The sequence below is a fragment of the Nerophis lumbriciformis genome, linkage group LG16 (genome assembly GCF_033978685.3).
Source record: "Nerophis lumbriciformis linkage group LG16, RoL_Nlum_v2.1, whole genome shotgun sequence".
In the NCBI taxonomy this organism is placed as follows: Eukaryota; Metazoa; Chordata; class Actinopteri; order Syngnathiformes; family Syngnathidae; genus Nerophis; species Nerophis lumbriciformis.
In genome coordinates this window covers 7139599-7150996 of record NC_084563.2, presented here as the reverse complement: position 1 = coordinate 7150996, position 11398 = coordinate 7139599, and the positions used below count along the sequence as shown (strand labels likewise).

General features: G+C 45.2%; 1 protein-coding gene across 2 annotated transcripts in view; it reads right to left on the bottom strand.

Moving 5' to 3' along the window:
* Nucleotides 1-2707: 2707 nt before the first annotated feature.
* Nucleotides 2708-11398, bottom strand: part of LOC133616962 (uncharacterized) — a 14314-nt gene continuing 5623 nt past the window's right edge. The window contains exons 2-3 of one of the 2 annotated variants that reach the window (XM_061976561.2): nt 8122-11398; nt 2708-7644 (exon numbers count right to left, since the gene is read on the bottom strand). The exon at nt 8122-11398 is cut by the window's right edge and continues 107 nt beyond it. In XM_061976561.2, the coding sequence (XP_061832545.1) occupies nt 6671-7644; nt 8122-11398 (4251 nt within the window). In that variant the 3' untranslated portion in view covers nt 2708-6670. The other variant, XM_061976560.2, reaches the window with a different exon arrangement.

Sequence of the window (11398 nt, the reverse complement as noted above, 5' to 3'; positions counted from 1 at the left end):
GGTGGTATTTTTAAAAAGGCTTAATTGTTTGGTTGTCACATGTTACGGTGGTATTATTAAATAGGTGTAATTGTTTGGTTGTCACATGTTAAGGTGGTGTTATTAAATAGGTGTGTAATTGCTTGGTTGTTAAATGTTAAGGTGGTGTTATTAAATAGATGTGTAATTGTTTGGTTGTCACATGTTAAGGTGGTATTATTAAATAGGTGTAATTGTTTGGTTGTCACATGTTAAGGTGGTATTATTAAATAGGTGTAATTGTTTGGTTGTCAAATGTTAAGGTGGTATTATTAAATAGGTGTGTAATTGCTTGGTTGTTAAATGTTAAGGTGGTGTTATTAAATAGATGTGTAATTGTTTGGTTGTCACATGTTAAGGTGGTGTTATTAAAAAGGCTTAATTGTCACATGTTAAGGTGGTGTTATTAAATAGGTGTGTAATTGTTTGGTTGTTAAATGTTAAGGTGGTGTTATTAAATAGGTGTGTAATTGTTTGGTTGTTAAATGTTAAGGTGGTGTTATTAAATAGATGTGTAATTGTTTGGTTGTCACATGTTAAGGTGTTCTTAAATAGGTGTGTAATTGTTTGGTTGTTAAATGTTAAGGTGGTGTTATTAAATAGGTGTGTAATTGTTTGGTTGTCACATGTTAAGGTGGTATTATTAAATAGGTGTGTAATTGTTTGGTTGTCACATGTTAAGGTGGTATTATTAAATAGGTGTAATTGTTTGGTTGTCACATGTTAAGGTGGTGTTATTAAATAGGTGTGTAATTGTTTGGTTGTTAAATGTTAAGGTGGTGTTATTAAATAGATGTGTAATTGTTTGGTTGTCACATGTTAAGGTGTTCTTAAATAGGTGTGTAATTGTTTGGTTGTTAAATGTTAAGGTGGTGTTATTAAATAGGTGTGTAATTGTTTGGTTGTCACATGTTAAGGTGGTATTATTAAATAGGTGTGTAATTGTTTGGTTGTCACATGTTAAGGTGGTATTATTAAATAGGTGTAATTGTTTGGTTGTCACATGTTAAGGTGGTGTTATTAAATAGGTGTGTAATTGTTTGGTTGTTAAATGTTAAGGTGGTGTTATTAAATAGATGTATAATTGTTTGGTTGTCACATGTTAAGGTGGTGTTCTTAAATAGGTGTATAATTGTTTGGTTGTCACATGTTACGTGGTATTATTAAATGGGTGTAATTGTTTGGTTGTCACATGTTAAAGTGGTGTAATTAAATGGGTGTGTCATTGTTTGTCAAATGTAAAGGTGTTATTAAATGACTGTATAATTGTTTGGTGGTGTAATTTAAATGGGTGTATAAATGTTTGGTTGTCACATGTTGCGGTGGTGTTATTAAATGGGTGTGTAATTAAGGTGGTGATATTAAATGGGTGTATAATTGTCAAATGTTAAGGTGGTCATATTAAATAGGTGTATAATTGTTTGTCAAATGATATGGTGGTATTATTAAATGGGTGTGTAATTGTTAGGTTGTCAAATGTTACGGTGGTATAAGTTAGCGGACATCCATTGTTTAATTTCATTAAGACACGCCTCCAGCTGACTACAATCCGGTGTGTTGGTGATGTTTAGGGGCATGTAGAGTTGGGTATCATAACAGTGAAAGCTAACAGGTATGATGTCACCTAGCGGCAGCATATAGATGCTGAACAGTGCAGGGCCAAGAATCGAACCTTGGGGAACTCCACATGTTACCATAACATAGTCCGAGGTCACATTGTTATGGGAGACACACTGCATCCTGTCAGTAAGATAAGAGTTAAACCAAGACAAGGCTAAGTCTGACATACCAATACGTGTTTTGATACGCTCTAATAAAATATTATGATGTATGGTATCAAAAGCAGCGCTAAAATCAAGAGGCAACAACATGGATGACACATCAACATCCATCGTTAGCAATAGATCATTAGTCAGTTTTGCCTCCGTAGTAATTTGCCCCGAAAGTGGATTGAAAGGTTTACAGCGATTGTTAGACGCTAAGTGTTTATTTAGCTGCTGTGCAACTACTTTTTCGAGGATTTTTGAAATAAAGGGAAGGTGGCAGGTTGTTTACCATGAGGTCAGAATGTATCATTCTAACACCATATATTATGTGGTCTTCTAGTAGTTTGGGTTGAGAGGAAAAGAGATGAAAGTGTTACTATGACGGTCAAAAAGGAAAAATATTTTAACTTATCACTTTGTTGTGTTGAGTCAGTTTGTTTCCCAAGGACATAATTCATCTTTGTGTTACAAACATTAATGTTCTTTCAAAAAAAACTTGTGAGCTGCTCATTGGTTTCTTTCCAATGTGAATATTGTCTTCAAAACCAATATCAATGCACAAATAAAGAAATACTACAATATATTTATATTTGCTCGTTCCAATTATTTGCATTATTTTCTGACATGAAGAATAACATTGACTGCAGTCGAAGCAAGACTGTTATTATTTGTAGATACATTTTATTCAAACATCTTTATTAGCGAGTGAAGATATCTCCTTCTGGTCCAATGAGGATGTAGCACGCTGACATCTTTCCTGCTTTGTACTTCTCGTCCAATGAGGACGTACTATGCTGATGACATCATTCCTGCCTCGTCCAATGAGGACGGAGCACGGTGTTGACATCGCTCCTGCCTCGTCATTCTCGTCCAATGAGGATGGAGCATGCTGATGACATCCTTCCTGCCTTGTCCTTCTCGTCCAATGAGGACGTACTATGCTGATGACATCCTTCCTGCCTCGTCCTTCTCGTCCAATGAGGACGTACTATGCTGATGACATCATTCCCGCCATGTCCAATGAGGACGGAGCACGGTGTTGATGTCGCTCCTGCCTTGTCATTCTCGTCCAATGAGGATGAAGCACGCTGATGACATTGTTCTTGCCTAGTCCTTCTCGCCCAATGAGGATGAAGCACGCTGATATCATTCCTGCTTTGTCCTTCTCGTCCAATGAGGATGGAGCACAGTGATGACATCATTTCTGCCTCATCCTTCTCGTCCAATGAGGATGGAACACGCTGATGACATCATTCCCGCCTCGTCCAATGAGGACGGAGCATGGTGTTGACATTGCTCCTGCCTCGTCATTCTCGTCCAATGAGGATGAAACACGCTGATGACATCGTTCCTGCTTCGTCCTTCTCGTCCAATGAGGACGTATTATGCTGATGACATCATTCCCGCCTCGTCCAATGAGGACGGAGCATGGTGTTGACATTGCTCCTGCCTCGTCATTCTCGTCCAATGAGGATGAAACACGCTGATGACATCGTTCCTGCTTCGTCCTTCTCGTCCAATGAGGACGTATTATGCTGATGACATCATTCCTGCCTCGTCCAATGAGGACGGAGCATGGTGTTGACATCGCTCCTGCCTCGTCCTTCTCGTCCAATGAGGATGAAGCACGCTGATGACATCGTTCCTGCCTTGTCCTTCTCGTCCAATGATGAAATACGCTGATGACATCCTTCCTGCCTCGTCCTTCTCGTCCAATGAGGACGTACTATGCTGATGACATCATTCCTGCCTCGTCCAGTGAGGACGGAGCACGGTGTTGACATCGTTCCTGCCTCGTCCTTCTCGTCCAATGAGGATGGAGCATACTGATGACATCCTTCCTGCCTTGTCCTTCTCGTCCAATGAGGACGTACTATGCTGATGACATCATTCCTGCCTCGTCCAGTGAGGACGGAGCACGGTGTTGACATCGCTCCTGCCTCGCCCTTCTCGTCCAATGAGGATGAAGCACGCTGATGACATCGTTCCTGCCTCGTCCTTCTTGTCCAATGAGGATGAAGCATGCTGATATCATTCCTGCTTCGTCCTTCTCGTCCAATGAGGACGGAGCACGGTGATGACATCATTCCTGCCTCGTCCTTCTCGTCCAATGAGGATGGAGCACCCTGATGACATCATTCCTGCTTCGTCCTTCTCGTCCAATGAGGACGTACTATGCTGATGACATCATTCCCGCCTCGTCCAATGAGGACGGAGCATGGTGTTGACATCGCTCCTGCCTCGTCATTCTCGTCCAATGAGGATGAAGCACGCTGATGACATCGTTCCTGCCTCGTCCTTCTCGTCCAATGAGGATGAAGCATGCTGATATCATTCCTGCTTCGTCCTTCTCGTCCAATGAGGACGGAGCACGGTGATGACATCATTCCTGCCTCGTCCTTCTCGTCCAATGAGGATGGAGCACCCTGATGACATCATTCCTGCTTCGTCCTTCTCGTCCAATGAGGACGTACTATGCTGATGACATCATTCCCGCCTCGTCCAATGAGGACGGAGCATGGTGTTGACATCGCTCCTGCCTCGTCATTCTCGTCCAATGAGGATGAAGCACGCTGATGACATCGTTCCTGCCTCGTCCTTCTCGTCCAATGAGGATGAAGCATGCTGATATCATTCCTGCTTCGTCCTTCTCGTCCAATGAGGACGGAGCACGGTGATGACATCATTCCTGCCTCGTCCTTCTCGTCCAATGAGGATGGAGCACCCTGATGACATCATTCCTGCTTCGTCCTTCTCGTCCAATGAGGACGTACTATGCTGATGACATCATTCCCGCCTCGTCCAATGAGGACGGAGCATGGTGTTGACATCGCTCCTGCCTCGTCATTCTCGTCCAATGAGGATGAAGCTCGCTGAGGACATCGTTCCTGCCTCGTTGTTCTCGTCCAATGAGGATGAAGCATGCTGATATCATTCCTGCTTCGTCCTTCTCGTCCAATGAGGACGGAGCATGGTGTTGACATCGCTCCTGCCTCGTCATTCTCGTCCAATGAGGATGAAGCACGCTGATGACATCATTCCTGCTTCGTCCTTCTCGTCCAATGAGGATGAAGCACGCTGATGACATCATTCCTGCCTCATCCTTCTCGTCCAATGAGGACCAAGCACACTGATGACATTCCTGCCTCGTCCAATGAGGATGAGAATGCTGATGACATCATTCCTGCTTCGTCCTTCTTGTCCAATGAGGATGGAGCACGGTGATGACATCGTTCCTGCTTCGTCCTTCTCGTCCAATGAGGACGGAGCACGGTGTTGACATCATTCCTGCCTTGTCCTTCTCGTCCAATGAAGATGAAGCACGCTGATAACATCATTCTAGCCTCATTCTTCTCGTCCAATGAGGATGAAGCATGCTGATATCAATCTTGCCTTGTCCAATGAGGATGAAAAATGCTGATGACATCATTCCAGCCTCGTCCTTCTGTTCCAATGAGGATGAAGCACGTTGAAGACATCATTCCTGCCTCATCCTTCTCGTCCAATGAGGACCAAGCACGCTGATGACATTCCTGCCTCGTCGAATGAGGATGAGAATGCTGATGATGCCTTGTCCTTCTTGTCCAATGAGGACTAGGCACGCTGATGAGATCATTCCTGCCTTGTCCTTCTTGTCCAATGACGACCAAGCGCGCTGATGACATCATTCCTGCCTCGTCCAATGAGGACGGAGCATGGTGTTGACATCATTCCTGCCTTGTCCTTCTCGTCCAATGAGGACGTACAATGCTGATGACATCATTCCTGCCACGTCCTTCTCGTCCAATGAGGACCAAGCACGCTGATGACATTCCTGCCTCGTCGAATGAGGATGAGAATGCTGATGATGCCTTGTCCTTCTTGTCCAATGAGGACTAGGCACGCTGATGAGATCATTCCTGCCTTGTCCTTCTTGTCTAATGAGGACGGAGCATGGTGTTGACATCATTACTGCCTTGTCCTTCTCGTCCAATGAGGACGTACAATGCTGATATCATTCCAGCCTCGTCCCTCTTGTCCAATGAGGACGAAGCACGGTGTTGACATCATTCCTGCCTTGTCCAATGAGGATGAAGCACGCTAAAGACATCATTCATGCCTCGTCCTTCTCGTTCAATGAAGATGAAGCATGCTGATGACATCATTCCAGCCTCGTTCTTCTCGTTCAGCCTCGTTCTTCTCGTCCAATGAGGACGAAGCATGCTGATATCATTCCTGCCTTGTCCAATGAAGATGAAGCATGTTGATGACATCATTCCAGCCTCGTCCTTCTGTTCCAATGAGGATGAAGCATGCTGATGACATCATTCCAGCCTCATCCTTCTCGTCCAATGAGGACGGGGCACGGTGTTGACATCATTCCTGCCTGGTCCTTCTCGTCCAATGAGGACAAAGCATGCTGATGACATCATTCCAGCCTTGTCCCTCTCGTCAAATGAGGACGAAGCACGCTGATGACATCATTTATGCCTTGTCCAATGAGGATGAAGCATGCTGATGACATCATTCCTGCCTCGTCCTTCTCGTTTAATGAGGACTAAGCACGCTGATGACATCATTCCTGCCTCATCCTTCTAGTCCAATGAGGACCAAGCACGCTGATGACATCATTCCAGCCTCGTCCAATGAGGATGAAGCACGCCGATGACATCATTCCTGCCTCGTCCTTCTCGGCCAATGAGGACCAGGCCTGCTGATGACATTATTCCTTTCTCGGCCAATGAGGACCAAGCACACTGATGACATAATTCCTGCCTTGGCCAATGAGGACCAAGCACGCTGATGACATATTCCAGCCTCGTCCTTCTCGTTCAATGAGGACCAAGCACGCTGATGACATCATTCCAGCCTTGTCCTTCTCGTCCAATGAGGACGAAGCACGCTGATCATTCCAGCTCCACGATCAGGCAGCGTGGTGCAGAAGACTTTTGGATTGTCCCACACGTTTCTTGGAGCTCCAAAGTCGGGGGCTCCAGGCGATGCTGCAGATCTTCTGGATAGATCAGCGATGAGTCGTGAGAAGGTTGACTAGACTCAAAGCCAGAACTTGTGAAGAACAAGGACTTCTTTTCTGGACTTGATAAGATGGCTGATCCATCGCCCGACAGGACTTTTATCTTTGCTTGAAAAATCTGCTGATAGAATGTTTCATTTGGAGAGTCAACATCCTGAAGATCAGGCAGATCATCCATGTAAAGCAGTTCTGCATACTGCAGTCTAGACTCTGGTGGACCAGGACTCTGTGGTTCTTCTGGAGCATCTACCTTCTCAAAAAGAAGCTGGTGATCATTTGTTGAAAATTCTCTTTCAACTTCATTGCTAAGAAGCCGATCCTCCTCTCCAAGAACCCGCTGAGCCTGTTCTTGATCTTGCTCAAAGATCTTACCTTGGATCTGGACGTCCAAGACTTTGTCAAGCTGCTCTGATTTGGAGTCTTCTTCCAGTTTTTCATCGGATGACTGTGTTTGACTCTGGAGGCTCTCCAGTGTGTCCTGGACAAAGCTATTGATGTTCTCATCAGGTGGGTCTGCATCCTGCAGTTCAGTCTCCAGTAGACCTGGACCATGTGCCTTTTCAGGAACATGGACATTGTCAGAGGCAGGCTGCTCATTTGAAAGATGCACAATGTTGGGTTCTCTGCTTTGATTGCCGAGAAAGTGATGCTCTTCATCATCCAGCTGCCGAGTCTGTTCAATATCTTCAGAAATCTTATCTTGGATCTTGACGTCCAATATTGTGTCAAGCTGCTCTGATTTGGACTTTTCTTCCAGTTTTTCATTGGATGGCTGGGTTCGACTTTGAAGGCTCTCCAATGTGCCCTGTACAAACCCATGGATGTTCTCAGCATCCTGAAGATCAGGTAGATCATTCATGTGTGCCTGTGCTGCATCCTGTAGCTGAGTCTCCATTGGACTGAAGCCATGTGGTTTGTCAGAAGAATTGACGTTCACAGTAGGAAGTTCTCTCCCTGATGTATCTCGAACAACCCGATTCTGCTCTCCATCCGACTGCTGAGTGTGGTCATCCTCTCCTTCAGACATCTTCTCTTCCATTGGGGCCTTCAACTCTTTGTTAAGCTGTGACTTGGACTCTTGGTCATTCATCTGGTTTTCTTGGGTCTGCTGTGTTGCTTGATCCTTAAGGAACTCCTCATGTTGCTCCAATGTGTCCTGCACCAAGGTCTGGATGTTTCCAGCAAATACTTCAACATCCTGAAGATCAGGCAGATCATCCATGTAAAGCAGTTTTGCATACTGCAGTCTAGACTCTGGTGGACCAGGACTCTGCACCAAGGTCTGGATGTTTCCAGCAAATACTTCAACATCCTGAAGATCAGGCAGATCATCCATGTAAAGCAGTTCTGCATACTGCAGTCTAGACTCTGGTGGACCAGGACTCTGTGGTTCTTCTAGAGCATCTACCTTTTCAAAAATATCCTGGTCATTTGTTGGAAATTCTCTTTCAACTTCATTGCAAAGAAGCCGATCCTCTCCAAGAACCCGCTGAGCCTGTTCTTGGTCTTCCTCAAAGATCTTACCTTGGATCTGGACGTCCAAGACTTTGTCAAGCTGCTCTGATTTGGAGTCTTCTTCCAATTTTTCATTGGATGGCTGTGTTTGACTCTGGAGGCTCTCCAGTGTGTCCTGGAGGAAGCTATGGCTGTTCTCATCAGGTGAGTCTGCATCCTGCAGTTCAGTCTCCAGTAGACCTGGACCATGTGCCTTTTCAGGAACATGGACATTGTCAGAGGCAGGCTGCTCATTTGAAAGATGCACAATGTTGGGTTCTCTGCTTTGATTGCCGAGAAAGTGATGCTCTTCATCATCCAGCTGCCGAGCCTGTTCAAAATCTTCAGACATCGTATCTTGGATCTCGACGTCCAACATTGTGTCAAGCTGCTCTGATTTGGACTGTTCTTCCAGTTTTTCATTGGATGGCTGGGTTTGACTTTGAAGGCTCTCCAGTGTGCCCTGTACAAACCCATGGATGTTCTCAGCATCCTGAAAATCAGGTAGATCATCCATGTGTGCCTGTGCTGCATCCTGTAGCCGAATCTCCATTGGACTGGAGCCTTGTGATTTGTCAGAATAATTTACCTTCACAGAAGGAAGTTCTCTCCCTGATTTATCTCGAACAACCCCATTCTGCTCTCCATCCAACTGCTGAGTGTGGTCATCCTCTCCTTCAGACATCTTCTCTTCCATTGTGGCCTTCAACTCTTTGTTAGGCTGTGACTTGGACTCTTGGTCAGTCATCTGGTTTTTTTGGGTTTGCTGTGTTGCTTGATCCTTAAGGAACTCCTCATGCTGATCCAGTGTATCCTGCACCAAGGTCTGGATGTTTCCAGCAAATACATCAACATCCTGAAGACCAGGAACATTATTCATCCGCGGCAGCTCCGCATCCTGCTGCCCAGTCTTCGGTGGACAAGAACTTTGTGACACTACCCAGACCAAATCAGACTGTTCCTCCTGTGCCACACTCTTGTAGCATACAAAGGTTGTAGATCTTCCTGCATCATCACCAGGAACCTGATCATCCTCTCCATCCACAAGCTGAGTTGGACCATCTTGTTCTGCACATATGTTTCCCCCAATACTGTTTTCCTGGATCTCATCAGATTGCAATGTTTGGCTATGGAAAAATTCCACCTGGGCCTCGGATGTGTCCAGCACACAGCTCCAGATGTTCTGAGCAGTTGGTTCCACATCCTCAAGAACGTGAAGATCAATATGCATCAGTTCTATGTCCCAGAGTCTTGTTTCAAGTAAATCAGGACCTAGTGGTTGGAGAGAAACTACCTCTATCGGATGTCGCTCATTATCCCGCTCCTCTTTCACATGACTCACACTTGTAGGTTCTCTTTTGGTCTTATCCCAAATAATCTGATGGTCCTCACCATCAGCTGGATGAGCTTGCTCATCTTCCTCAGACATCTCATCTTCTACCTTGGCCTCCAAACCTTCAACAAGTTGCTCTGATTTATAGTTTTGGTTGCTGGGTTGCTGGGTTGTGTGTTTTGACTCTTCATGTGCGTCCCGTATGTCCTTCACAAAGCTATGGCTGATTTCAGTAGGTGGTTCTTCATTTTCAAGAACAGGTATTGAGTGTGCATCCTCTAAACAAGTCTCCAGAAGACTAGGACCATTGGAGTCCTTGGGATTTTCTAACTCCACAGACAGCTGGTCCTCTTGGTCTCCGCGTTCATAGCTTACAATTATTTGAGGGCCTCCTTCTGCTTTATCACTACAAACTTGAACCTTCTCTCCATCTGCCTGCTGAGCATGTTCTTTTGGTTTTTCAGACATCTCATATGTAATCTCTGCTTCTACGCTTTCATCAAACTGCTCTGATTTGGAGTCTTTTCTGTTTTCATCAGGTGGCTGTGGTGCTTGACTCTGGGGAAACTTCTCATGGTTCTCCTGCACAAAGCTCTGGATGTCCTCAGCAGGTGACCCATCCATATGAGGTGGCTTTACCCCTTCGGGGCTGGACCTCACTGAAACGGGAACTTTAAGATCTCCGTGATGGTTTCCTTTGACAGAAGTTAGCAGGTACTTCTGTTGCTCGCTCTCATGGTTTGAAACTGTTGGAAGTTCGCTTCCTGGTTCATCAATGAGAGGCTGATCTTTCTTACCATCTGTCTGCTGAGCCTGTTCATCTTTAGATATATTTTTGGCATCCAACTCCTCATCAAGCAGGTCTGTTTCAAAGATGTTGTCCTTTTCCAGGTTTTCTTTGGACTTCTTTGTTTGAATTTGGAGAAACTCCTCATGAAAGTCCAAAGTGTCCAGCCCTAACTTTTGAGTAGGTGCTTCCACAACAGGAAGATTGTCAACAGGCAGCTGCTTTGCACGCTCCAGTCCAGTCCCTGCCAGACTTGGATTTTGTTGTGGTTCCTTGGGAGAGTCCATCCTCACAGCAGGAAACTGATTTTCTTGGTCCTCATTCACGTGACTCACAGGTTCTCTGGTTCCATCACAGACAACAAAATTCTCCTCACAATTTGCCTGTTTGTTGTGTTTCTCAAACACCAATTCTTCATCAAGCGGGTCTACTCGGTTTTCTTGGGACTGCTTTATGGTTTGTCTTTGGAGAAACTCCTCGTGGAAGTCCAAAGTGTCCAGCCCTAAATTTTGAGTAGGTGCTTTCACAACAGGAAGACTGTCAACATGCAGCTGCCTTGCACGCTCCAGTCCAGTCCCTGCTAGACTTGGACTTTGTGGTTCCTTGGGAGAGTCCATCTTCACAGCAGGAAAGTGGTTCTCTTGGTCCTCATTCACCTGACTCACAGGGTTTCTGGTTCCATCACAGACAACAAGGTTCTCCTCAGGGTCTACTCTGTTTTCTTGGGACTGCTTTGTGGTTTGACTTTGGAGGAAGTCTCTGTGGGCATTCAATGTGTCCTGCAGAAAGCTCTGGATGCTTGGAGTTGGTGGAACTACATGCTTACTTTCATGGTTTACAAGTTCTCTTTCTGCTTCATGGACAGGAACCTGATCCTCCTCACCATCAGCCTGCTCATCTTCTTCAGACATCTCGTCTCCGACCTCAAACTTGTCTTTCAGCTGCTTTGCTTCAGACTTTCCATCGTGTTTACTGGCCTGCTGGGT